General features: G+C 44.7%; 1 protein-coding gene across 1 annotated transcript in view; it reads right to left on the reverse strand.

Moving 5' to 3' along the window:
- Positions 1-27470, reverse strand: part of HRAS (HRas proto-oncogene, GTPase) — a 62736-nt gene that overhangs the window by 15118 nt on the left and 20148 nt on the right. Inside the window, exons 2-3 of the mRNA XM_066582985.1 lie at positions 27161-27210; positions 9304-9427 (exon numbers count right to left, since the gene is read on the reverse strand). Of these exons, the coding sequence (XP_066439082.1) occupies positions 9304-9414 (111 nt within the window). The 5' untranslated portion in view covers positions 9415-9427; positions 27161-27210. The remainder of the gene's footprint in view (positions 1-9303; positions 9428-27160; positions 27211-27470) is intronic.

Raw genomic sequence — 27470 nt, forward strand, 5'->3', positions numbered from 1 at the left:
GCGGATCGCACGCGCAGGAAGAAATCGCAGTGTGCTTTATTTTTCTGCGGATCCCACGGGACGGCTTCATTGAAGTCAAAGGAAGCCATCCGATCCGTGGCACACCCGCAGCTGTCACTGTGGAGGTGCCGCGGGGCAGCAGGAGATTAAAAAAAATAAATAAAAAAAAATAATAGCACTGCGCATGCATCCGGCACATCCGCCGTGCTGAAGAAATAAGACCCAGTCGGCACAGAGGAGATCCACGCTGGAGCTTCATTGTTATATCCCTATATAGATTTTATGTAATCTAACAAAAATTGACTTTTTAACTAAAAGCCTTTTTATATTCCTATGAAATCCTACAAAATGATGACTTCAATTTTTGCAAATATTTGATCTTGGGATATAATTTCTATAGTTGAAGGCAGAAGTTAAGAACTGGACATTAATTAGAAAACAAAATTCTATATGGATATGGAGGATGGTAAATTATAGGAAAACTAAACGTGTCTAACAGAAGAGTGCGAGAAGCAACAACTCCAGCTCCGTCCTGTAGATGGGAAGCGCTAGGGGTTGTGCAGAAATGTTCATGGCAAGCTGAAAGTGTTGTAAAGTTTAATAATTAGGGATGATGATGATGATGAGGATTAGTGTAGTTCATACACAAGCTGGTTATTTGCTGCCATCTACTGGCCTCTGGTCAAACTGCTGCTGATGTACTTTGTGGGTTTTTTTCGCAGAGATTGGTGGAGAGCATGTGATGGGCATGGCAGGAAGTGGAAAGTGCTGGAGAGTCAGTTTGAGTGTGCTGTGGGAAAAGAAAGCGGACGTGTTGTAAGCCAGGTTAGAGGCTATATTAACGCCTCCATCTTGGCCACAGGAGCAGCACTTCTATGGAGAGTTCTGATAATTCAGAGATGTCTTTGGCTGCAGGAATTAAGCAGATGGATTCTAAAGAGACTTGGTCAGGCCTGTGCCCTTCTGGAGCTGCATTGCCTTCCACTTTAGTTTTTTTGTTTTTTACCCCTAATAAAACTGAAACTTAAAAAAAAAAAAAAAGATTTTTCATTTACAATTTATAAAACTAGTAGATTTACACTAAAATAAAGTACAGAAATGGGTTCCTTATTATTCCATTTAAAAAAAAAAACATTTATTAACACCCATTTCACTCCACTCCAAGATCTCTGGGGTCTTGCTTTTTTTTTTTTTTTTTAATTTCAAACTTTTCCTCTGTAATTGGGACATCCATAGGAACCCCTGTTGCAGAAAAAAAAACATCCCCCCAGCATGAGCGTAACAGAGCTGATCAGGGTCGGACACTTCAGCTTTCTCTATTCACTACATAGCACTCATTGAATGCTATGAAGCCTGCAAGAGAGGAGGAAGAAGAGGTTAAAAATTGGCAGCCAAGGACCTGACCTGTGCTGGCTACATTGAAGTAGCTTTAGGCCGGCTTCACACGAGCGTGACGGGCTCCGAAGATAGCGTGAAGACGCTTCCCCGCCCACCGCCGTCGCGTCATGTGACACGCCCACCGCGGCTGGTCCGTGCGATATTGCTGCGTTTTCTCGTGGCAATACCGCGATTTTGTAGCGCTACAAAGTCGCATGTAGTTCTACAAAGTCGCGCAACTCTGTAGCACCGCATGTGAGGATTTTCAGGGGGGGGGGGGGGCTAGATATATAAGCCCTTCCCCGAAAATAAGTCATAGCTGAAAAGAAAAAAAATTTAATAATACACATACATCACCTCTCCCGCGCTGTCAGCCCGGCCGCATCTTCTCCCTGGGTCCCGGCACTCATCTTCATCATCACCTTCTTCTCCTCCTCTTCTGGTCGGGAATTTAAAAAAATCACTGCCTCCTGGAAGCGCTGGCTGTGATTGGCTGACACTTAGCCAATCACAGCTTGCACTCGATGAATGATTGTGATATAAGCCCCACCCTAAAAATAAGCCCTAGTTACACTACATTAAAAAAAATTAAAACACTCTAGAGGTTCGGCACGATTTCCGCAGTCCCCAACTGCTTGCACAACATCACTTCCTGGTTACGGGATTCATAAATCCCACCTCCAGGAAGCGATATCTGTGATTGGCTGAGCAGCCAATTCATGAATCTGCTCTTTACAACACGATGGATGAGGATTAGTTCTTTGACTGCTGCTCAGCCAATCAATGCATTGCTGCATAAACCAGTCATAGCCATCACTTCCTAGAAGTGGGACTTATGAATCCCGTAACCAGGAAGGGATGTTGTATGAGTGGCCGAATACTGCGAGAAGTGTGTTGGAACAGTGGAGGGACCTTGACCAAGCCTGCTAGGTAAGTAGAATCAGGACCCCCCCCCCGAAAATAAGACAGTGCCTCCTGGGTCTTAAGACAGGGTCTTATTTTCGGGAAAACATGTTATATAATGCACCATAAAATGTATTGAAAACCTTTTTAAAAACGGTTAGTGGGGGGGGGGGGGGTCCAGGCCACGAGTAAAATTCAAAACACTATCTAGAACAAAAGACACAGGAGGAACGGGTTTACCCAACTTTGATCTATATTATAAGGCAGCGATTTGTAAGTGTGTCCTGGATCTCCTTCACAATAGGAATACTAAAAGGTGGGTGGCTATGGAACAGGATTTTGCCTCAGGACAGGTGCTAGATATGTTTTGGATTCCTGGGGGAGAAAATAGGAAGGGACTGAGCCGGACACCCTTCATGACAAAAATCCTGTATATATGGGATGGTTTCGCAGAAAGGAAGGGTCTAGTGTCATGCCCAGGACAACTTACACCATTAACAGGGAATCCCGTACTACAAATTCCAACAGATGATGGTTCGTTGTTGGCCAAATTAGGAGTTACGACACCCCGTATCAGAGATTTGTTGGAGAATGGGAACATAAAAACACTACAAAGCATTTTGGGACCTGGGGGACCAGTGACTGGAGCATGGTTCCAGTACCTCCAAATTTGTAGTTATGCCCACTCCTTGGGCACATTGGGACAACTGAGTAGGCCCTTGACTAGGTTCGAGGAGTTGTGTGTGGCAACTGACCCACCTAAAGCTGAAATCTCTTTCTCATACCACATCTTGCTAGCAGAGGAGACAAAAGGACGATAAAGTGGGGTTTAAATCACGCTGGGAAAGGGAGTTGGGGCACCCAATACCAGAAGGTAATTGGGTGAAGACTCTAACTTTGACACATAAATTATCTATTTCCAGTAAACTTCAGGAAACAAACTACAAATTGATCTCTCAATGGTACAGAATCCCATCTAAATTAGCCAAGATATATCCACGGCAAACAGATAGATGCTGGAGATGCCTTGTAGAGGAGGGTACATTCCTTCACATATGGTGGTCATGCCCCTTGATCCATAGTCTATGGACAGATGTAAATAAACTTTACAACGTGTTGACGCATGCTGGGATCACCTTTTCCCCTGAATTGACCCTTGTGTCGATTTTCCTGGGTTCCATCTAAGGTACGAAAAAAGGTTTACTAAGATTCTTCATTCAGGCCCTAAGACAGGTAATCCCGAGATTTTGGAAATCAATTAACACCCCCATCCAGAGTATGTTGGTTGGAAGCCATGGACACGCTGAGACAATTAGAAGAAACCATAGCTACAGATGACAACAGATTTCAAAAGTATTATAACACCTGAGCGATATGGCTAACAATACGTTCTTCCAGTCGACTTGGAGACTGGCTCCTTAGAGCAGTGGTCCCCAACCTTTTTAGCACCAGGGAACGGCTTCAAGCAAGACCATTTTTACAAGGCCTGGCAGGGTTGGGCGGGACATGGGGGTGGGGCTTTGGTTATATGGGGCGGGGTTATGAAGGGAGTTGGAGTTTAGTGCATTCTTATTTAATTATGACATTTAGAATGTCCTGGCAGTACACACATAGGGCAGTATATAATCTATTCCCCCCCCCCAGCACACACATAGGGCAGCATATAAATTATCCCCCCCCCCCCAGTAATAGACAGCCCCCACCCCTCAGTAATTAGCAGCCCCTCCCCCTGTAATAAGTAGCCCCCTCCCCCAGTAATAAGTACCACCCCCCAGTAATAATCAGGTTCCCCCAGTAATAAGCAGGTCTCTCCCCCCCCCCCCCGTAATAAGCAGGTCCCCCCCACCCCCGGTAAAGGGCAGCCGCCCCCCAGTAATAAGCAGCCCCCCCCCAGTAATAAGCAGCCCCTTCCCCTGTAATAAGTAGCCCCCACCCCCACTAGTAATAAACAGCCCCCCCAGTAAGCAATCCCCCCAGTAATAAGCAGGTCCCCTCCACTAATAAGCAGGTCCCCCCCCCAGTAATAAGCAGCCCCCCCCAGTAATAAGCAGGTCCCCCCAGTAATAAGCAGGTTCCCCCAGCCAGTAATAGGCAGCCGCCCCCCCCCCCATAATATGCAGCACCCCCCAACCCATATACTTACCTCCTCCCTGCTGTCGCTCTCTCTCTGCTTGCCCTGACGTCAGTGTGCAGCCCGGAACGCTTCCTCCCCGAGTCCTCTCCTGCGGAACTAGCAGGGGACTCGGGGAAGAGGATCCAGGCTGCACACTGACTTCAGTGTGCGCCGGGATCAGCGCAATAACCAGCGGGGAGCTGCGGCGCCCCTGCTGGTAATCGCTCCAGTGGTGAGCGGCGTCGACACGACGCGGGCCACAAAACACAAGGCAGCTTGTGTTTAGAGCAAAAGTTCCCGGTGGTGCCGCGGACCGGCGCTAAACACCCAACGGCCCGGCCCGGTCCGCGGCCCGGCGGCTGGGGACCCCTGCCTTGAAGGGATAATTCACCCTTAAATCAGTAAGAAACTAGCAAAAGATGATATAATTGGGGGTGGGCGGCTCGGCCTGCTGAACACGGAGGAGTTTTTCTTCTTTCTTTTTCACCTTTTCTCACTTTTATCTTTAATTCTTGACTGTTTTTGCTACTCTATGTCCTAATATTTTAAATCTGCATGGGGAGGTTTTCCTCTGGAGGGCATCCCCATTAATTATTTTGTTGATGTTGCATATAGCATTATCTACGGAAATTTCGATACTTATATAGTGAAAGTTATATGAACAAGATTTTTTCTGATGTGATTGTGTAAGATACACATATGTCAAAGCTGTTCTTATTGATTGATTGTATGACCAAATAAAATAAATTTGAACCATAAAAACCGTTAGTGGAGTGAAATGGAAAACAAAAATAAACGCGAAATTCCGCCATCTTTGGGTGCATCTTTTTTTCTACGGTGTGCACACTGGAACAAAAATGACATGATAACCTTATTCTATGAGTCAGTATGATCACAACTAGAGATGAGCGAACGTACTCGGATAAGCACTACTCGTCCGAGTAATGTGCGTTATCCGAGTACCTCTCCGCTCGTCCTGAAAGATTCGGGACGCGCTGCGGAGTGGGGAGCTGCAGGGGAGAGCGGGGAGGAACGGAGGGGAGATCTTTCTCTCCTTCTCTCCCGCCCGCTCTGCCCCGCTCCGACTCACCTGTCAGCAGCGGAGCGCCCCGAATCTTTCAAGACGAGTACAGCGGTACTCGGATAAAGCACATTACTTGGACGAGTAGTGCTTATCCGAGTACGTTCGCTCATCTCTAATCACAACGATACCAAACTTTTTTTTGCTCTACTACTTATTTTTCAAAGAACTTTAATTATTTAAAGATTTTCTGCCACCATCTTCTGACAGCTATAATTTATTAATGTTTTCGGCGACATAGTTGTGCAAGGTCTCACTTTGTCCTGTAGTTTCCATTGGTACCATTCTTGAGTACATATGACTTTTTGAGCGCTTTTTATAAAAAATTTTCTTGGTGATGTGGGTGACCAAAAAAGTGCATTTCTGGTGTTCTTAATTTTATTTTACGGACGCAGCGACACTAAACATGTATTTTTGTTTTATTTTTTAGATTCTCTTATAAATATGGCAAAGGTTTTTTAACGTTTTATTCCTTTTTTTTTTTTTTTTTTAAACTAGTAAAACTTTTTAAACTTAAACCAGTGCCCATGTTGTATGGTGAGGAATCACCCCGCAATCTCCCTCCATACATAGTCCGAACATGCAGGACGTAACCTACATCCTGTGTCATTAAGGGTTAAATTCGGACACTGTCCAACTAAAAAAAAAAAAAGCCAATGTGAATATACCCATTCAAATGAGTGGGTTCTTTTTCTGTCCAATGTTCGATCTATAGTTGGGGCCCAAAAAGTCATTCGTGTGAGTATACCCTCAGGGCTCCTTCACACTGGTGATCGCAATATAGATGTGAGAAAATTACGGCTAAAATCGCGACTTTTTCCCCATGATTTTTGATTGCTATCACAGCCACTTGCGATTTTCTCACGCAATTTTTCTGCAATTTGACGGCGAAAGTCAATAGGACTTTCTAATGTTAAAAATTAGAGATGAGCGAACGTACTCGGATAAGCACTACTCGTCCGAGTAATGTGCCTTATCCGAGTACCGCTGTACTCGTGCTGAAAGATTCGGGGCGCTCCGCTGCTGACAGGTGAGTCGCAGCGGGGAGCGGGGCAGAGCGGGCGGGAGAGAAGGAGAGAAAGATCTCCCCTTTGTTCCTCCCCGCTCTCCCCCGCAGCTCCCCGCTCCGCAGCGCGTCCCGAATCTTTCAGCACGAGTACAGCGGTACTCGGATAAGGCACATTACTCGGACGAGTAGTGCTTATCCGAGTACGTTCGCTCATCTCTATTAAAAATGCATTGCACAGAAGTTGCAAGTTTGTGGTACCGGAAAAAAGCAGCATCGACTTCCGGAATATTTCAAAATATTTTTGTCTATGAAAAGTCACATAAAAACCAAAACAGCAGTGAAAAAAAAGTTTCCAAAACATCTACATCAGGAAAATGATTTAACTGAGATATCATCCATCTGATAATGCTGCTCTTCAAGAGAAGATTAATCTGCGACCGCAGCGGTTGAAGATTCATCTGGCCAGTTTCTGAGCTCTGCTTTCTTCATCAACTCTTCCTGCATGGCCATAAAACCTTCAGTTGGCAGAGAAGAGACGCTGCGTTTTCGCTTACATGCTCCTAGAGACATTAATCCTTAAAGCTTCCTCTATTAGAACCTCGGGTGCGAATTTAGACGAATTGCGTCATAAAAGATCATACATGGTGAAAAATATGAAAAAAAAAATTGTATGTAGAGCGAACAGTCAAGAAAAATAGAAACATAATAAACCTTAAAGTGATTATTCCTATTACAGTTACTGATGGCACCTGCACAAGATATGCCAGAGGGATCCGCAACCACCTCAAGGCCTCTTAAACCTTCTTCCACCTGATTAAGGTGACCAGAACAACAGAGACTCGGGTTTGGAGATCTTCTTTCTGGAGGTGCTTGTGGGTTGCAGAGGTGTAATCTGCTCCTGTCAGACAATTGTGGCATATATGTGCCATAAGTATATATAAATGTGAATAACTTCAATTGTGGGTTAGAAGCAGAGTCGTGTTTCCTTAAGGAGAACACCCAAAGTGTGTGTGGAGACACCTATGGGGGGTGAGTGGGTCAGGGGATGGTATAGTCTCTCCCCAAGGAGAGCACCCAGAATGGGTGTGGGGACACCTAGAAGAGGAGTAAGGAGACTGACCCACTTACCCCCTATATGTCTCCACACACTTTTTGGGTGCTCTCCTTAAGGAGACACAACACCACTTCTGACCCATTTCATAGGCCCCTCACAGACTAAACCAGAAGCCTGCTGCACACTGATGAGGGGCAAGCATCCTGAACAAGTCTGTCTGTGCATGGTTCTCTGGCTTGCTTTCCTATTCCCAATCATTGCGGACTTGTTATATGTCACTTTGATTTGAAGGAATGCTGCCAACCAATAGATGGCGCTGTAGAGGTATTTTTCCATCTTTCTTATTTGCATAGATTTCCCAAAGGAGCTAGCATTGCCTTATAAGTCTCCTTAAACATGTTGTAGGTGTCCCCACACCCCTTCTGGGTGCTCTCCCTGGGAAGAGACTATATCATCTCCTGACTCTCTAGGTGTCTCCATACACTTTTTGGGGGCTTTCCTTAAGGAGGCACGACACCCTCCTGACCCACATCATAGGCCCCTCACAGACTAAGCTAGAAGCCTGCTGCACACTGATGAGGGGCAATCACCCCAAAACAGTCTGTCTGTGTATGGGTTTCTGGCTTGGTTTTCCATTCCCAATCATTATTATGACTTGTTAGAAGTCTCTTTGATTTGAAGGAATGCTGCCAACCAATAGATGGCGCTGTAGAGGTAGGTTTCCATCTTTCTTATTTGCATAACTTCATTTGAAAATTTTAATAGAAAATTTTAGAGAAATTTCCTAATTTGTTACCATGGCCCATATTTTCCGCTTCTGGTATCGAAATTTCATGATATATGTGCACTTCCTGTGCTCTGCTATCAGACTTTCTGGATGAACTGATTCCAGATTAAAGGCACTGCACTGTATAAGCTTTACTTTTAGCATAGCAGGCCTTTGTACAACAGTTCAGGTGTCACCTCCCACCCAATAAAAGCTTACTTTCCCGAGTGACCTGTCAGGAGGACATGTTGGAGGTTTCGTTGGTCAGCTTCTTCTCGAGTTGTCACCTAAATTATGTCATAATCAGCACATTAGATGATACAGTTTTTTGCTGAATAATTACCGGGATGTGAAATGCAGTCAACGATTGAATGACAAACGATAAATTGTTTGCTTTCGTTCATTGTTAATTTTATACAGACATAAAAATTAAAATCGGCTCGTTCACTAATCGTTCAGTTTAAATATCGATCGTTCAGTCATTCTCATTTACTTATACAGCGAATGTGAATGACTGAATGATTTCTCGGCTAAACGAGCAGACAATGTATCAACAGGCTGTACGAGCGCTCTAACATTATTCGCTCTTTCAAATGATATATCATTTGGGGTAATCAGACCCTTACAGTCCCTCGAGTTCTGTTTCTAGGGAGAGAAACTAGAGGTTCTCCCACTGCCCTACCATGAACCTGTAGCAAGGTTCAACCTTCTCTGCAGCTGCTCTCCCACATATAGTAACATCTCCCCAAAAGATTAGGCATCCACCTACTCCACTTGAACCTACAAGGTTGATTGGGTAGAGACTTCACCAACTGTTGGGAATCCTCAGAATTACGTATTTTCAAGAAGACAAGAACATCGAAGACAGGCATTGATGGTTTAAAATTCTCGGTCATACAGTTCTCAGTAGACATCGGTTGCATGTAAGCTATAGCATTATGTGGGCTAGGGGGGAAAAAAATGTGCAGAGTAGAGAACATCGTGCTGTTTGGAGCCTCACCTCAATGGTTGGGTCATACTCATCAACAAAGTGGTTCTGTATAAGCTGAATGGTTAAGGCACTTTTCCCAACGCCTCCTGCTCCCACCACCACCAGCTTGTACTCTGTCATTGTCCAGAACCCCCTATAGAAAAACACAGAAAATAATTGGTTAGAACAAAAAATATATACATCTTCCGTGCATCCACCCCACTTTTTCAGCCCCATGGCTTGTGAGTAGAGTTCTAATGTTTGTGAATCTACATCTGTACCTACAGATCACACAGAAACCTAAAGGTTCTGTTCACATCTGTGTTGAACACCAATCCGGCACAAAATCCTGGACAACGTAGCAGGACATGCGGCACAGTTTTGTCCAGGAATATGCTGGAAGTTATGGCGGCAGCCTGCAGGCCCCCCCAATATAGTCAAAGGGTTCTGTCAGGTTCCTGTCAACGAAGTGCAAGATCCAGCAGTTTCAGACACAGCCAAACAATTAGCGTAAGTGTGAAAGAGTCCTTATTGCACTTGACCATCATTAGGGTCCTTTTAGACGAGACAATCATTTGAACGAGCGACGTCACCCCAAGCTTGTTGGCTCTCATGCAGCCTGTTTAGACAGGCAGATACATTGTTTGCTCAACGAGAATCATTCAGTCATTCACATTCGCTGTATAAGTCAATGAGAAGCACTGAATGAGCGTAGTCTAAACTGAAAACAAGTGAACAAGCCAGCGATTGTTTTAGTGTCTGCATAAAGTGACCGAACGAAGAGTGAACGATTCTCGTTCATCAGTCATTGGCTCGAGTTAAGACCAAATGATGATCGTTCAACTTTTGCTCATTTGAAAAATTTTTGAATAACAATCGTGACGTCTTCAAGCACCTTAAAGCGCTTTTAGTTTCAAGAGCAAAAACACAGGGCATTTCAGGTCTGCTCATAGGAATGCAATTAGAAGGCACAAATGGGGCAGAGCCATAAGTGAAGATTAATGGCTAACTGTACTTAAAGCACATTTATTACCATCCCTCAATGGGGATACATTTGCTTTTAGAGATGGGTTCCTCCTGCTTAAATATACATTTGCTAAATGTTTTTGTACAAATGGTAAAAAAAGTAATGACGTCACGAATCTGCACACAATGGATTCCATTACATTAAAATGCAAGTCCATGTTTAATCTACACGTCTAACGGTCTACTTTAAAATTCGGTGCTGATTAACAACATCTTTTCAGCAGTCTGAGCTCCTTCTCAGATTCCCTGCATTGCTATGCAGTTAAAAGATATTTCAGACCTATGGCAGCCACCACTAGCATGAGCGCTATTTTTTTGTAAAGAAAAACAAAAAAACAAAAAGAGAAACCTAACAGAATGGAAGCAAACTAAAACCTTTGTTTGCTTTTAAGTTTTTTTTGTGGGGGTTTTTTTTTTTGAACTCGATGGAAATGAAAAGGGAAAAAATGGATCAGTTTATCTCCTCCAAAAACGGAGCAGAAAGATGGAAATCCTGAACTTAGCCCTAACGCAGGTGTGACAGCAGCCCACCTCTGCTTGACTGTTGAGTCTACCTCTCACATAAGGGAGTCAGTAGGTTTTATCTAGAGTGAATTTAAGGAGTTCTGTCCTCATTATCCAATTTACTTTCTGGTTTAAAAAGGTTGCTGCCTTTTCATAATCTCTGTTAGAAGAGTCTCCCGAGGATAAATTAATGACAGGGTGTGCCGCTGCTGGGACCACTAATAATCAGATGTAATATGTGGAGGAAACCTAAAGCAAGTATTCAACATTCCCACAGCACCATCATACGGGAAATGAATTCTCACATGATAGTCTTTGAAATCAATGGACAGGCAATGTATGATGGGGGCATAGAGGGCTCAGCAGAAACAAATACTCTTTATAGCCATTCAGAGATCAGGCTAATTTATAGAAGTCCTGAATAAGGGACCCTTCATATCAAACTCCAAATTCCCTAATAGGGTATTTAAAAAGGCATTTAAAAAAAAAAAAATTTTAAACCAGGCATATTTTCAAATGATCCCCATGTCTACCTACTAGGATTAAGCTTTACTTTTATATGGTTCCCGCTTAATAGGAATCCCTATTATACTTCGATGAAAAATGTCTGTTTCATGGTCTATTAAGAGGAGTTTGGCTTAATCTTAACACGAGTTTCTCAAGTTCGGAGATATACAGTTATAGTACTCAAAGGATGACCAGCTTAATCTCATGTCATTCCTTGACTCGTGTAGGCTACAGCATCAGATGGTAGAACATCACGATCCTAGCATTCCAGCGCTTCTGTAGTGTAGTCTCAGTAGACTTATGTTAAACCCCATCCATCAAAAAGGTCATTTCCTTACAAACGCTCTCAGAGGAGGAAGCTGGACCAGAGATTTCCTCTCCAGCAGATGTGCATGCATAATACCACACTATTGAAAAAAATCCAACCTCACACCCACAAAGCTAAGGCAACACTACAAGTTCGGTCGATCGACACCTTGCCTAGCCAAAGATCACACTGTCGGCCTGCCTGCATTGTAGCTTTCCATTTAATCATAGCCTGAAAGTTGTGGCTGTCTAAGCAGGTGAAACAGGGTCAGGGAACCCCTGACCTGGTTTTGGCTCTAGAGTCTAAGATCAGATACTACAGTAAATAAAGTTAACCATTTAACTCCACTTATTTATAAAACATTCCAACTGTAATAGTTAGGGGAGTGCAGAAGAAGAAAAACAATTTTTTTTTTCACTTTTATATTCTTTTACTGCAGCTGGGGCATCTATAGGAGCTCCAGTTACAGGGAAAACATCCCCCTGTAGTGACAGAAGTCACTGGCAGAGCTAATCAGTGTCTGCTAGGACCCTGCAGCTCTACTGTGCCAGGGGATCTTGGTGGTCACATGACCGCCGACTCGCGTAGTGAAAGAAACTCTTCCCCTTTCACCCTTTAATACATAGCACTCATTGAGGCATGTGTACTAAGGAAAGGAGAAGGCAGAAGGGATTAAAAAAACACTTCTCCCTCCTCCTCCAGGTTATCAGCTGTGATTAACAGCTGACAACCCGACCTGCTTCTGATTGATTGCAGAAGAAGGGGCTTTAATCCTACACCGTATTTTTACTATCGGCTGGGAATAAAGCCCAGGACCAAGGGCCGTAAATTTACAGTGCTTGGTCCTTTATGAGTTAAAGGACTTTTCAAAATTAGTGTATGTATATATGAATAGCCATAATTCTGGACATGATACGATTTATCTCCTGTTGTCACATCTCCTTCAACTGTGAACTACCGAACTGCAAACGGTACTCGCAGAAAGACATAAACCAACGACTGACAAATGCACAGAACACTCACCAGCATACCCACACGCATAACCAGATGGAATTGCTATAGAACGGTACGAGGTATTAGTTCATATTTTGGCCAAAGGTCCTTATGCCCTCCGACAAGGATCCTAATTGTCTCATGGGTCTCTACTCACAAGACAACTTCCACATGAAACCTGCCTGCATGCAGAGGGAATGTCCCAATAAGGATGGCCCCACGCTGGAACCTACGGACCCAACTCGCCCAGGATAGAAAACGATCCAAAGCAGGACAGGACGCGGTTCACACTATGGATTGCAAGCAACACAGAACAGGACTGTTCACATCACATATCTGACCACCTGCGCAGACCCACAGAACACTCCTCCACACTCCACCACACTCCACCACACTCCACCACACTCCTAGAGTGAAGGGAAAACAGCATCCTCTAGCCAGAGGGGCTGGTATATAGGAGCAACATACCAGGGGGGTATTGGCTGGCTGGCAAAATCTACACCTACCCAGCTCAATTAAGCCCCACCTGTGAAGGTGTGCTACTAGAAACCCATATAAGACAACAGATCCCAGCAGCAGAACCTGACACCTATATTTTTTTAGCAGTTTTTCCCTCTGCAAGTTTCATCCCCAGTTATCAGTTCTCTCTGAGCTGGTAAGTGTAGACTAGCTGCTATGAGGCCTCCCATACACAGCACACATAAAAGTGGGAGATTCTGCTTCTCTGTTGCACACTCGAAGAAACAGCGGTATGAATAAAGAGGTATATTTCTATAATAAGAAAGAAGCACGAGCAACATGAACCGGTAACCAATATGCACATTGCCTCCATGTACGTGTTATTCTAAAACACTGCAGCTTTTCAGAACACACTATGAAATTTGACTTGGAAGGGCGCTTCAAATCCGGGTGGTCATGCAATGCTGGCCACCTGAATCATCTGGGAAGGACAGCTCTCTCTTTGCTGCTCGCTCCTCTAAATCAAACTTCAAAGAGGATGGTGTATGTTTAATCTCAAATGCCACAGAATTTCAGATCATATGGGCACACTACACATACATGTCCCGGGTTCATGTTGCCCGTGGTTTTGGCAGCATGAACCCGATGACACATTTTGTTTTAAAGAAAAGCACTTTAGTGAGATTACTATAAGAGAAATCACTGGCAATTGTCTAGGAATTCTAATTGCAACCTACCTCTGACTAAGGAATTCACAGGAAGAGAGCACCAAATTATCACAGACACCCCAATACGATATTTACCTGAAATCTTTGGACCTGAGGGCTTATTCAGATGTCCGTATATCGGACAGGTTTTCACGCCTGGCTGATATAAGTGTCCCTTTCTGCAGGGGAAGGAGGCGGGCCGGGCCGGAAGCAGTGCACTGAGCTCCCGCCCCTCTCCACTGTTTGCAATGAGAGGGGCGGGATGGGGCAGAGCCAAGTTCAGCCCCGTCCAGCCACTCCTATTGCACATAGCCGAAAGAGGGCAGAGAGGGGGCGGGAGCTCAGTGCAATGCTCAGTGCAATGCTCTCGGCCCGGCCCGCCTCCTCACCTTGCATAGAGAGGCACAGTATATCGGCCGGGCGTGAAAACCCGGACGATATACGGTTGTTATAATAAGCCCTGAAATTGTAACCAATGAGATTCACAAAGCCTTATCTGTCAGGATGTGCTGCTGGGATCTGTTGTATTATGTACTCCTAGCAGCACAGCTACAGGTGGTGGAGGGTTAATTGAGCTGGCTGGGTGTGGTACTTCCTGCTAGCCAATCTCCTGGGTCTGTGCTCACATATAAACCCAGCTCCTGGTCAGTCTGGTTGGGTCCCCAGGTGAACAGTCATGTTACGTCTGTGGTCTGTAACTTTTTATCAGTCATGTTCAGCTTGTCCCCATTCTGATCTGTGTTTGCAAGTGAGTCTGTGTGGTGTGCACTATATGGTAGAGTCCGTGTCCTGGTTGTCTGTCCTGTTGCAAGCTTGTTGTGCCATCTGTGACCTGCTGGTTCATGTCCATTTGTAAGTTTATATTCTGTCAGCTTGCTGTGTGCCCTGTGCTCTGTCCTGTTGCAAGATTGCTGTGTAATCGGTGTCTGGCTGGTTCATGTCTGTCTGTATGTTTAAATTCTGTCAGTTTTGTGTTAGCTTGCTGTATGATCTGTGTCCTGTTCTGCTGCAGCTTCCTGTGTGAACGCTGTCTGATTCTGCTGGACTCCTGGTTAGTGTAGGGACTAGCAGTATAACCAGGAGCCGTGAAGTGGCCTGCTAGCTTCCATGTTTCGTACAAAATGTCAACCAATACCTGGTATTTATATTCAGCTTCTCATCTGTTACTAGTGGTTGCATTGTGGCTGCTGTATCCTGTGTATTCTGGCTCTGTGTCCTCTTGTTCTGTCTTTGTCATGTGGCAAGCGTGTCTCCTGTTCTGTGGCGTGGCTCCTAGGATCAGCTAGGGCCCAGATCCGAAGACCGCTGGGCTGCCCTTTATTGGGGCGAATCCCCCGCTTAGGTAGGGCCATGCCATCCTCCCGTGTAGAACAGGGTCAGTTGCCTGAAACCTGTGTGACCCTGGTGCTACCTATGTGCGTCCATCCCATCCATTCTCTCCTTTTTGGGTACGATCGTGTGGGCCCCTATTCTTAGTCTGCCTTACACGATCGTAACATAATGCACCCCCTTTCGTAAGTGGGGGGGGGGGGGGGGCATTATGTTGATATGGTATGCTTATGGTCTATGTTATATGTTGGACTATGTTATGTTAATTATGTTGTGTAACATCTAGGTCGTATGTTAGTATGTTCTGAGTATGTTGGTTATGTTATCCTACTAGGTTCTTGTTCTGTTCTGAGTGTTTGCATGCACTTATGTTGTATGATATGTTGATTCTGAGTATGTTGCATGTTCGTACGTTTTATGTTGATATGTTGTGCAACATCTATGTTGGTGTATGGATATGTTATGTTATATGCATTATGTTGAATATGTTAGTATGTTCTATGTTATATGTTCCTATGTTGATTCTGAGTATGTTGTGCAACATCTATGTTGGTGTATGGATATGTTATATGCACTATGTTGTATGTTGTGCAACTAGTATGTTTGTATGCATATGTTATGTCGTATGTTGCTCTGTTAATGTTCTGAGTATGTTGGCTATGTTCTTGGTATGCATGTAAGCTCCGTTTTGTTTCATGTGTCTGTTTCTGACAGTCTGTTTCTTGTCTGCCTGATCCACCCGTCCATTGGTTGTGGACGCCTGATCCCTGTTTCTGTATTTCTACCCGTCTGTTGGTGGGCGGACGTCCTGATCCGTATTCTGTCCCCTTGTCCGTTGGTAGGCGGATGTTAGCGTCTGTTTGGTCGGTTTACCTGTTTTGTCTGAGCTCCAGCTCTGCCTGTTACCCGTCCTGCATTAGGCAGTCTGTATTCCTGTCCCGGTGTCCGTCCTGCGGTGTGTTGCGCCCAGCGGATGTAATTTGCTGTAGACCCCTGTATGGTATGTACCTGAGCTTTTTCCCTTCTCCTGATGACTGGCTGGCGTCCGCACTAGGCCCGTATGGATAAGTCCTGTGCACGTTATGTCAGTAGGGAGGGTTGCCATGTTTCCCCTTCAGTTTCGTGCACGCTATGTGTTACGTTTGCCCCCTTCCTTCACAGGTGTTTGTATTAGGCCCGTATGGATAAGTCCTGTGCTACGCCTATCCTGGGTAACATGTTCTGCAGTACTAGGCCCATAGTGATAAGTCCTGTACTGCGTCTGTGTCTTTTGGAGGAGTTGCATAATTTTTGATATGTTTAAAGGGTCTGGAGGCCCCTTATTTAAAGGGGAGGTACTGTCAGGATGTGCTGCTGGGATCTGTTGTACTATGCACTCCTAGCAGCACAGCTACAGGTGGTGGAGGGTTAATTAAGCTGGCTGGGTGTGGTACTTCCTGCTAGCCAATCTCCTGGGTCTGTGCTCACATATAAACCCAGCTCCTGTTCAGTCTGGCTGGGCCCCAGGTGAACAGTCATGTTACTTCTGTGGTCTGTAACTTTTTATCAGTCATGTTCATCTTGTCCCCATTCTGATCTGTGTTTGCAAGTGAGTCTGTGTGGTTTGCACTATATGGTAGAGTCCGTATCCTGGTTCTGTCCTGGTGCAAGCTTGTTGTGCCATCTGTGACCTGCTGGTTTATGTCCATTTGTAAGTTTATATTCTGTCAGCTTGCTGTGTGCCCTGTTGCAAGATTGCTGTGTAATCTGTGTCTGGCTGGTTCATGTCCGTCTGTACGTTTAAATTCTGTCAGTTTTGTGTTAGCTTGCTGTATGACCTGCGATCTGTGTCCTGTCCTGCTGCAGCTTCCTGTGTGAACTCTGTCTGGTTCTGCTGGACTCCTGGTTAGTGTAGGGACTAGCGGTATAACCAGGAGCGGTGAAGTGGCCCGCTAGCTTCCATGTTTTGTACAAAATATCAACCAATACCTGGTATTTATATTCAGCTTATCATCTGTTACTAGTGGTTGTATTGTGGCTGCTGTATTCTGGCTCTGTGTCCTGTTCTGTCTTTGTCATATGGCACGCGTATGTCTCCTGTTCTGTGGCGTGGCTCCTAGGATCAGCTAGGGCCCAGATCCGAAGACCGCTGGGCCGCCCTTTATTGGGCCGAATCCCCCGCTTAGGTAGGGCCATGCCATCCTCCCGCGTAGAGCAGGTTCAGTTGCCTGAAACCTGTGTGCGTCCATCCCATCCATTCTCTCCTTTTTGGGTACGATCGTGTGGGTCCCTATTCTTAGTCTGCCCACACGATCGTAACATTATCTGAAAGCAGGCAGAAGTATCCACAATATACATACTTTTTCTTTCGATTCAAGACACAGCATCCTATGAAAAAGGGGGAGCTTGTTAAACATTTCACAACCTATCCAAGTTAGAAAAGAACACAACACACCTCATACTCCATCCCAATCTCAAGAAGAATTCAAGAGCTAAATTATAAAACGGATGATATAATATGCCACAACAGTTACATAGCAACCAGTCTCCGTTATGTCAGATGTTCGAAGGAAACGGGAGTTTACATATTAGTATGGTTGTCTTCATATCCTGCCATTCTGGAATAAAGTTCAATTGACAATAAGAAAGGTTTTTCTGATCTTTCTAATTGCGCCAAAATTGGGCTCTGCTAAAGCTAGATGAATCCTTGAAATCCTATAATTAAAAAAAGCACTAATTACTATATACTGGAACAGGCCCCCAGTTCTGGAAATTGGTGGGGGTCTCAGCGATGAGACCCTTGCCGTACAAACTTATCACCTAGCCAATGGATAGGTGATACGTCTATCTTGTTACAACCCCTTCAAACAGTCCTAAAGTTACATAGCATCTTTATGATACAAAAGTGCTATTGAGACTAAACGCTAGATATACCTGTAGCGTCCATCTACAAATCCTGCATGACTAAAGGATCAAAGCCATCAATGTGAAATACTCTAAACCTCAGAAAACAGTATTTTAAGGGTTAATGAATGTTCTCACCAAGAAGCAGATCCTGAATTCCCTATGGCAATCCCATTTTGCTCCTACAAGTTTAACATTCCTGATGTATTGTAGAAGAAAGAAAACAGACAATCCTTTCTTTGTATTCCGCCTCTGTCTTGTGAATGTTGAAAAAATGTTACAGTAAGATGATGGGGAATTCTAAGGATGTTAAAAGAAAAGTGGAAAAAAAACTAATCCTTTCCTTTTCACTGTGTTCCAGAAGCCCAGATTAGAAATCCTACTAAAGGCAGCAGATATGGGCATGAGCATCAGAAGTCCGGCAATCAAATGAGACAATTGAGAAAGGGTTTATGATCAATGCGTTACAAAAAAAGGGCTATTTGTTAAAGAGGGGGCACGTAAAAATATCAGACAAAAAAGGGGCCTATTCAGGATAGGATATAGCAAATGAACCAAAAAACACAGGAATAAAAGTGAATAATAAGGACTATGTAATTAAACCTGTATTGTAGAACACCTAGAGGGCATCTACCACTAAATCGTAGGAATGAGAATGCCTTGAGCAAACCATAATATTACCCTTGTGAACAATATTAATCACACTTCATTACTAGCAAGATCTTCTCAGAGAAATACAAATGGTGGAATATAATAAATAAAAATAAATAAATAAATCTTGGTATTTGTATAGCGCCAACTTATTCCGCAGCGCTTTCAGGTAATTATTACTTATTACCCCCCACCAAGCTGGGTTCTCATTTTACCGACCTCGGAAGGATGGAAGGCTGAGTCAACCTTGAGCCCACTACCTGAATCATGCAGGGATCGAACTTGCAACCTTCAGGGCGTAGTAGCTTTATTTTTGCTATTACCACACCAAAGGCCGATTTCCGTATACAAATGCAATGTCCCTCCATTAACCATGTTCAAGCTCCAGAAACTTGCAATGTTCAGTGTCCTTAGGCCAGTGTCCATGGGAGGATTTGATTTGCGGACCTTCTTGTCCAGAAAACAAATCACAGCATGCTCCATTTTTATGTGCGGATCCCGCACTGACTGCTTCCGTTGAAGTCAATGGAAGCCATCTCATCTGCAGCACACCTGCAAAAGTGCCACGGATCCATGGGAAAGCAGGAGTTTTAAAAAAAGAAAAAAAAAAAAAAAGTGTACTGCACATGCGCGCCAGCCGATGCACCTGCACGCATTCGCAATGCAGAAGAAAAAAAGACACAGACAGGAGGGAGAAGAACCTGACAGGTCCACAGAGAAAACGGACAGGTTAAAAAAACAATCCTTGGCCGCGGGCAGGTTCGGTTCCCGCGGGCGGAAAACCGACTCGCCTATGGACATGAGTTTTTAATATGAGCTCCATCTCCTATAGCAGGCCTGCTAACAAACTGTCATTGAAAGGAGTTTGCCCAGGTAGAATACTACTCATGGCCTGTCCTCAGGAAAGGTCATCAATAGTTGATTGTCACTTGGGACCCCGACCGATCAGCTGAGCGGGTCCATGCTGTCAGTGCCGGAAATGCACAGAAGTCAGAGCTGGAGCAGCAGAAGTCTCTGCGACAACCTCTGTGTAGTGGCCAGCGCTTATAACTGCACGCACGGCTCTCATTGAAGTCAACGTGAGCTCGGCCTGCAGTTACAAGCGCTGGCCACTACACAGAGTTCAGTGCGGAGACTTCGGCTACTTCAGGTCCGATCTCTGTGTATTTGCGGCGCTGAAGTATGTGCCTGCCCAGCTGAGCAGTCGCGTTCCCGAAAGACGGACCCCAGCGGATCAGCTATCAATGGTCTATCCTAAGGATAGGTCATCAGTAGTATTCTCCCGGGAAATCCTTGATCAGACATAGAGTGCGCACACTAGGCCAGGCTCACTTGTACTTTGTTGTGCAGGGAGAGTCGCAGCTTCCACCAACCCTGGTGGTCCCACAGTGTTGTCTAGGGGGGTCAGTAGCACTCCTCTCCACTACTTGCTTAGTGTCCTTATCAATTTTAGTCGGTCCTCTCCACCTCAAGGCCATAAGAGCCTTGAGGCTTTAAGTCCCCTCTTGTAGTCAGCAGCCTCTTGTTCTTCAGTCCAGCACTCATACAGCTCACTACGGAGCTCAAATTGCCCCCTTTTGTATCGGGGCATCATTCCACCAGAAAGCTCCCAGTGAGCATGCCACGATTGCTCCAAAATTTGGTGCAATTTTACAGTCCAACTATAGAGCAACCTTTCTACTTGAGGTCAACCCCTTACATGGACATCTACTGCAGATGCTATGGAACTTTTAGTGAGGAAACCCCAAGGTAAACTGGTTCCATGCTTTTATTATGGAAATTAGGAAGAGGGCGTCACCTTTCTTGTGACACAACAATATTAAAATATTAGGACCACCTTTCCCATGATGGGGTAAATGCATGAATCTGCACTAGTGAAGTAGAAGGGGCAATTTTTATTTTGGTTATTGGGTTCACTTCTGCTAATCACGTCAGGATTAAAAGGGTTGAAGCCTACGCAACCCCTGAAGTAAGGTGCCTGAGGGCTCATGCACATGAACGCATATTATGTATTATAGCCAATTACAATATACACACAGTCCACAAGAAGAAGAAAAAAAAAAGTTAGGACACGTCCCTCTTTTGGCCTGTGTCACGGACTGGAAATCAGACATGCAATGTCCATTGTTTGGGCAAATGACGTTTGCTGTGCAAGACCCACGTGTGCTGTGCAATGGGCGTTGCGTCTGAAATATCGGGTACAACTCACATTTGCCCGTGTGCATGAACCCCAAGTAGTTTTACACAGAGTTTCTACATGTTAACAAGTGCCAATTGACATTATAGCACATCCATAGGCACTTGTTACTGCTGCTTACCTGAAGCAGATGATCGCTAGTAGGTGGACAAGTGTTTGTTTGTGGACCAATCATCATTAACTGTGTAATTGTCAGTAGCACATCTCAAATTAGCATTTTTGTGCCCAAAAAGTGACTAGCTAATCACTGATATCTTTACACATGCCAGTGACCTGGAAAGAACGTTCATTTTCCCGATCATCAGTCCATTGGAGAGGGCCCTAAAACGTATTATACATACATCCTCTGCGACTTCTAGACATGTGTGCCTCGTCTATGGGGTGAGTCGAATACTCTGCCCCTGGTGGTACCCATTCCCAACTGCAGGGGCCAGCAATTTACAGCAGAGTTGTTGCCTGCATTCAGGCCCATACTGGCAATCTGCCCAAAAGGGCACATTTCCAGTGCGCCATGCTGCTGCCTGTGATCAGTGGGCAGTCGGCACTGCTTGCTGATCCCCCAAGGCTGAATATGAAGTTAAAGGGGTTGTCCCGTGGCAGCAAGTGGGTCTATACACTTCTGTATGGCCATATTAATGCACTTTGTAATGTACATTGTGCATTAATTATGAGCCATACAGAAGTTAATCAAAAGTTTTATACTTACCTGCTCCGTTGCTGGCGTCCTCGTCTCGTCTCCATGGTGCCGACTAATTTTCGGCCACTAATGGCCAAATTAGCCGCGCTTGCGCAGTCCGGGTCTTCTGCTGTCTTCAATGGGGCCGCTCGTGCAGAATGCCGGCTCCGTGTAGCTCCGCCCCGTCACGTGCCGATTCCAGCCAATCAGGAGGCTGGAATCGGCAATGGACCGCACAGAAGCCCTGCGGTCCACAGAGAGAGAGAATCCCGGCGGCCATCTTCAGCAGGTGAGTATGAAGACGCCGGACCGCCGGGATTCGGGTAAGTACTACCCGGTGTGTTTTTTTAACCCCTGCATCGGGGTTGTCTCGCGCCGAACGGGGGGGGGGGGGGGGGGGGGGGTTTAAAAAAAAAAAAAAACGTTTCGGCGCGGGACAACCCCTTTAATTGTATCTGCACCTAAGACAGGAATACAACTGACAGTGCTTGTGCTAAAAGCCATGCTGGGCTCCCTGCTCCACTGCCTGGCACACTATGGGATGCCATCACGTTGCCCATGTCATTCAGTTGGATGTCAGAGAGAAGAGTATAGTAGATGGATGGAAGGCATGTGACTTATTTCAATATGGCTGACATTACTACTACTGACATTATGGCCATTTATTACTACAGGGGAACTGTATAGCTCCTTATTACTACAAAAGAATAGTATGGCTATTTATTACTACAGGGGGACAGTGCAGATCTTTGTTGATTAGAGGGGACAGTGCAACTGGTTATTCATTATTAAAGGGGGCACTGTGAGTTGCACCGTTATACAATATTCAGGGGAAACCATGTGTGGCCCTATTAAAAGTTTATCTTAATATAAGGATTACAGATATGAAAAAGCAAAGCACCAAAGAGCCCCACCCCTGTAGCACCTCCTACTGATAATTCCGGCACTGCCCACCATCAGACGTTCTGTGCAGGCTGGTGAGATTGGAGTAGAAAAAGTTTTATTTATTGTATTTGCTTGTTGAGCCGAAAGTATTATTGGCCATTGTCTCTTGAGTAAAGAGACATTTGTTGCAGCATGCATTGCGTGCCACTATTTTCCATATAGTATGGGCGAAGTTATTGTATGTGGGCTGGGGAGGTTTATGTGCCAGGGCTGATTTTTAATCCCAGTCCAGCCCTGGCGTGCATTCAATAGACATTAAGCATCAAGGAGCACGATTCCAGCAGTAAGTAGTGCCACATGCCAACCCGCACTGCATAGTTACAACTAAGCATTCTCCAGGCATTTTTCTGGGCGCAGAGTGCCACCCTTTGTTCTTTGACACGTGTGAAAAAAATTGCTGCAAAGTAAGAATGCTTTCACAAATAGAAGGGTTAGTAGTTTGTCAATAAACAAAGTGCAAAGTGAAGGAGCATAAGAGAAATCTAAAAAGACTCAATACTTGGTATGACTGCCCTTTGTCCTGAAAACGTACAAGTGTTCCAGAAGAACTGATGCTAAGTGTTTTGCAGGAATCCAGGAGGCAGGGAGGTTGTTCCGAACATCTTGGAGAACCAAGCACAGATCTTCTGTGGATGTAGCTCACTCAAATCCTTCTGTCTCTTCATGTAATCCCAGATAGACTGGATGATGTTGAGATCAGGGCTCTGTGGGGGCCATGTAATCACTTCCAGGACTTCTGGTTCGGCTTTAGGCCTCCTGCCCATGGCTGTGTCAGATTCCGCCTGCGAAGTCTCGCAGTGGAATCAGACCCGGCGCCCCCCAGAGACCCCATACTAACCTCTCCGGATCTGCGTCGAAAGTCTCTGCCGGCACGCATGCGCAGTGCAGCACATGTTGGCAGGCTATTGCTGTGGGATTCGCGGCAAGTATATGACCGCGAATCCCACAGCGATTATCTGTCCGTGGGCATTCGGCCTTAGGTAGTTCTTAATGACATTGGCTGTATGTTTGGGGTCGTTGTCCTGCTGCAGAACAATCTGGGGTAGACCCCTTCTATTTGTGAAAGCATTCTTACTTTACAGCATTTTTTCCCCCCCACGCCTGCCCAAAACGTTTGTACTAATATGTATCACATATTTTACACATACACTTTTATTTATCATCAGTGAATAAAGGTTTTTCCTTCTTTGGAAGAGAGGGGGTTCACTATTTGCCTCAGGCAGCAGAAAGGCTAGGGGTACCACTGCTTCTATGGAGAGGGGTCCAGCTCATTTTAGGCCTTTGACCCTTTCTCCATGGGCTTCGATAGCGACTGATTCCACGCTGACGGCATACTGTCACATCGCCAGCATGCAGCACTAAGCTATATGCTATATGTACCCGAGGAGGATTTCATTCCAAAACTGGAATCGCATTACATAGTTCCGTTTGTTCAAATACAAGATCGTCTAAGTGATTGAAGTTCATCCTGACCCCCAAGCCGCACCCCAAAAAAATGCTGCTTCTCTCTCCCTCTGCCCATTTAATCCTCTCTTTAGAACAGTGAGCGTATATCTTAAAACAGAATAAAAACGAACAGTTGAAATTAATATGACAAGGATTTTCTTTCAGGAATATTAGAAATACTAGGAGGGTGACATGCAGTTTCTCCAAGGTCAGAGGGAGCTGTGTATCACATGCCACCAAACGGCAGCCCTTCAGCAGTCGCTGCGCTCACATTTCTCCTGACCGATCGAAGTATTTTCAATTAGAAAAGGCAGGGAAAATAGGGCCACTGCAGCTAAAAATAACAAGCACGGGCTTATTAAATGGCTTTGCCTGCCAATGAGCATATTGATTTGGAGATAGGCTTCCATTAGCGGTGTCAGAGAAAATGCATCTGATGTTCTCATGTTTATCGTTCGAGCACTCAACCCTCCCGAAATTAGACTGACAATGGCAGAAAGCAGCAGACTGGCAGTTGGGGGGGTTATTTACTAACAAAGTGCACGAAATGTGCCTATAGAAACCAAAGAAATATTTCTGTTCACTGGCTGATTAACCGACCCATGTGCTTTAAGGTTCTCCTTAAAGGGGCTGTCTGGGTTTCAGTAATTATTATGGCAAACATCATGAATTGTTTTCCCAAGTCTGCACTCTGGGGCCATTACATGGCTAGTAGTAACATCCATGTAGGTCCATGGACAAAGAAGGAAGCCTGCCATTGGCTGCATCCTATAGGCCTCCGTTTCGTGCTACCGATAGTGTGTAGAGGTCTGTCTAACAAGGCCATCAATATTGTACAAGTATTTTTTTTTCTTTAAACAGAAAACCCCTATAGATAAATAGACACACAATGTGTGCGATGATGGTTGACTGTGTTCGTAGGCAGTAGAGATGTAGATTGCTGGGGGGGGGGGGTGACCTCCCAGCAATATAGACTCCGAAAAGGTATGGTAGTGTAAACAGAGACTTATCACTGCGACTTCTTCCCATTCCACACACGGCACAAATCCAAACCAGGAAAATAATGCAGCATGTTGATGGTAGGTAAAATGTTCCAAGCTTTATTCTAAAAGTATTAAAAAAGTCTGCCATAGCGTCCAAGACTGCTTACGCGTTTCTGACTGCAACCTGTTCTTAGTCATAGCAGTCTGTTAATCTAAACTCCTAGTATATTTATTTGTAAAATATCCAAAAGCAAGTAAATAAGCACATGCAATAACATAATGCATGCTAATGAGTCTGAACCCGCTCTGCTGCACATAATGCCCTCCAATCCCTGCCCATTCTCTCTGTGATGTGGTTGACATCTATGTCATCCACAGACCTATCTAAATTGCACACATAGTCCAGCCTATTGTGGGCAGACAACTGATTTTTATGTGGTAGCCCATGGCTACACGGCACACGAGTGAGATTTGGATGGGACTGTGGAGGACGTAGGAGACATAGTCTACATCACAAATCAATCACAGAGATAACGGCTGGGGATTGTATGGCACTGTGATTATCAGAGATGGTCTAGGTCTGCCTACCGGATCATTCAGGATTCATTACCATACAGCATTGGAAGGATCAAACCATACTTTTACAAGGTATGTGGGCATTGTAGGCTTTAATAAATGCACACACCACCTTTGTCACACTCTATAATGTATTGTTCCCTACATGCCATTAGTCTCACCAGCTCCAGCAAATAGCTGAACATAGTGAACCATTGTGAGGGAAACAACAATTAAATTAATAAGGACTTCCTATGTTTGGTCTTTGAACAAATCTGGTTTGGATCAGCTAAAGTGACGCAGATTATGGCTTTGCACGAGTCCCAATTAGCACAGGTCATAGTGAATGATGTCACATGCCCGGGTCGTAACTATAGGGGATGCAGGGGATGCGGTTGCACCCGGGCCCAGGAGTCTTAGGGGGCCCATAAGGCTCATCTTCTCCATATAGGGAGCCCAGTACTATGAATTAAGCATTATAGTTGCGGTGCCCCGTTACAGGATTTGCATTGGGGCCCAGAAGCTTCAAGTTACGCCTTTGCACATGCCCATTTGCCATCAATAATGGTATGAGAATGTTGTACACTCTCGCCTTTGTTATACTGTTTATCCTTGTAATGAAGTGTCCATCAAGGGTCCTATGAGCTAATGATTCCTTTCGGGGAGTAACAGTGGGTAGTCCTCACCATAAATTAGCCCTCTACGGGGATGATCTAATTCCGAGTTTAGCTTCCCTAGCATTCTCTCTGAATTCCAACGTTTTGGATTCTCAGCAACTATAAAGTAAAGATGCAGTAAGTCAAAAGTCTTGAACATAAGCTTTCCTTTACCCATCATAAACAGGTTACAGCACTCATTTCCTTTAAAGTGGGCACTTGCTTCTATGTCATGTGGCACAAAGGTCTTCCCCGATTTTGAAAACCTTTTTTCCCTGAATTTCTCCCCTTTAGGAGTACAGCTCAAGCAAGAACTAGCACAAAGAATAAGTTACCGCTGTCTTGGTCTGAGAGGATTCCCTCTGAAAATGAACATCTTACCCTGGATTCACTATCTTTTCCAGGCTCCTCCTATCTATATATCCAGAGCATTCTTTCTGCAATTAAAATCCATGTTCATTCATTTTGTATGATCAAGTTCCCAAGCCTAGCTGGGCTATAAACATTTAATCTGACTTAAAGACCAGAGTGGTATTGGCATCCCAGACATTTGCACCTATTATAAAGTGTCCCTTTTGATCTGTACATTTTGTGATGGGAGGCATAAGCAATAGGAAAATTTGGAAAGGGAGACCCTACCCACTTGGGTTGGTTGAACCCTACAAGTCTTTCTTCCCTCTTCCTGGATAACATTTTACATTTTGAGGACAAAAACCATGGTTGATCTCTAGGCTAGGTCCGCTAACAATCCAGGATTCCCTGGAGGGATGGAGTTGTCTGCTCATTTTAGGTCTCTAAAAGTTGGATGCCCCTCACATCAGACAGTTCATAGAAGCAGGTGTTGTGCCTCCCTTGGATTCTTTCCCTCAGGCTCCATCTAGCAGGGATTGTCTTGTACACGCACAATTATCCATATTCGTAAATATCTTGGTTTTGAGATGGTTGCAGCGTAGGGTTCACACCATTTGAAACAGGTAGTCATTTTTGACGACTCTGATCTGATAGATTCAGCAGTCAAATTATTATTACTCAAAAGTTTTAAAATAAAGTTCTGTGTACTCACCCTTCCCAAAACGGCAATTAGGTCTCTCCACAGGACCACAATTTAGTCACCTAAAATAAAAAATATATACATATATAAAATTTGTAAACAGCAAAAGGCTAATTCACTGTACTGGATATACAAATGGCTACTGTAAACGCTCATAATAAATACATTTTAAAAATATGGCGGGGTGCGACTGAGCACCATAGCAGGGATCAGGAGCAGTTCAAATTCCCAGTGCTTTGCTTGCCAACCAATCACCAGGCACAAGTGGTTTATGGCTTCTTCTTTCAGAAGGTTCCCATACATTGTCAATAGCCGATAGCTA

The sequence above is a fragment of the Eleutherodactylus coqui genome, chromosome 11 (genome assembly GCF_035609145.1).
Source record: "Eleutherodactylus coqui strain aEleCoq1 chromosome 11, aEleCoq1.hap1, whole genome shotgun sequence".
Lineage (NCBI taxonomy): Eukaryota > Metazoa > Chordata > Amphibia > Anura > Eleutherodactylidae > Eleutherodactylus > Eleutherodactylus coqui.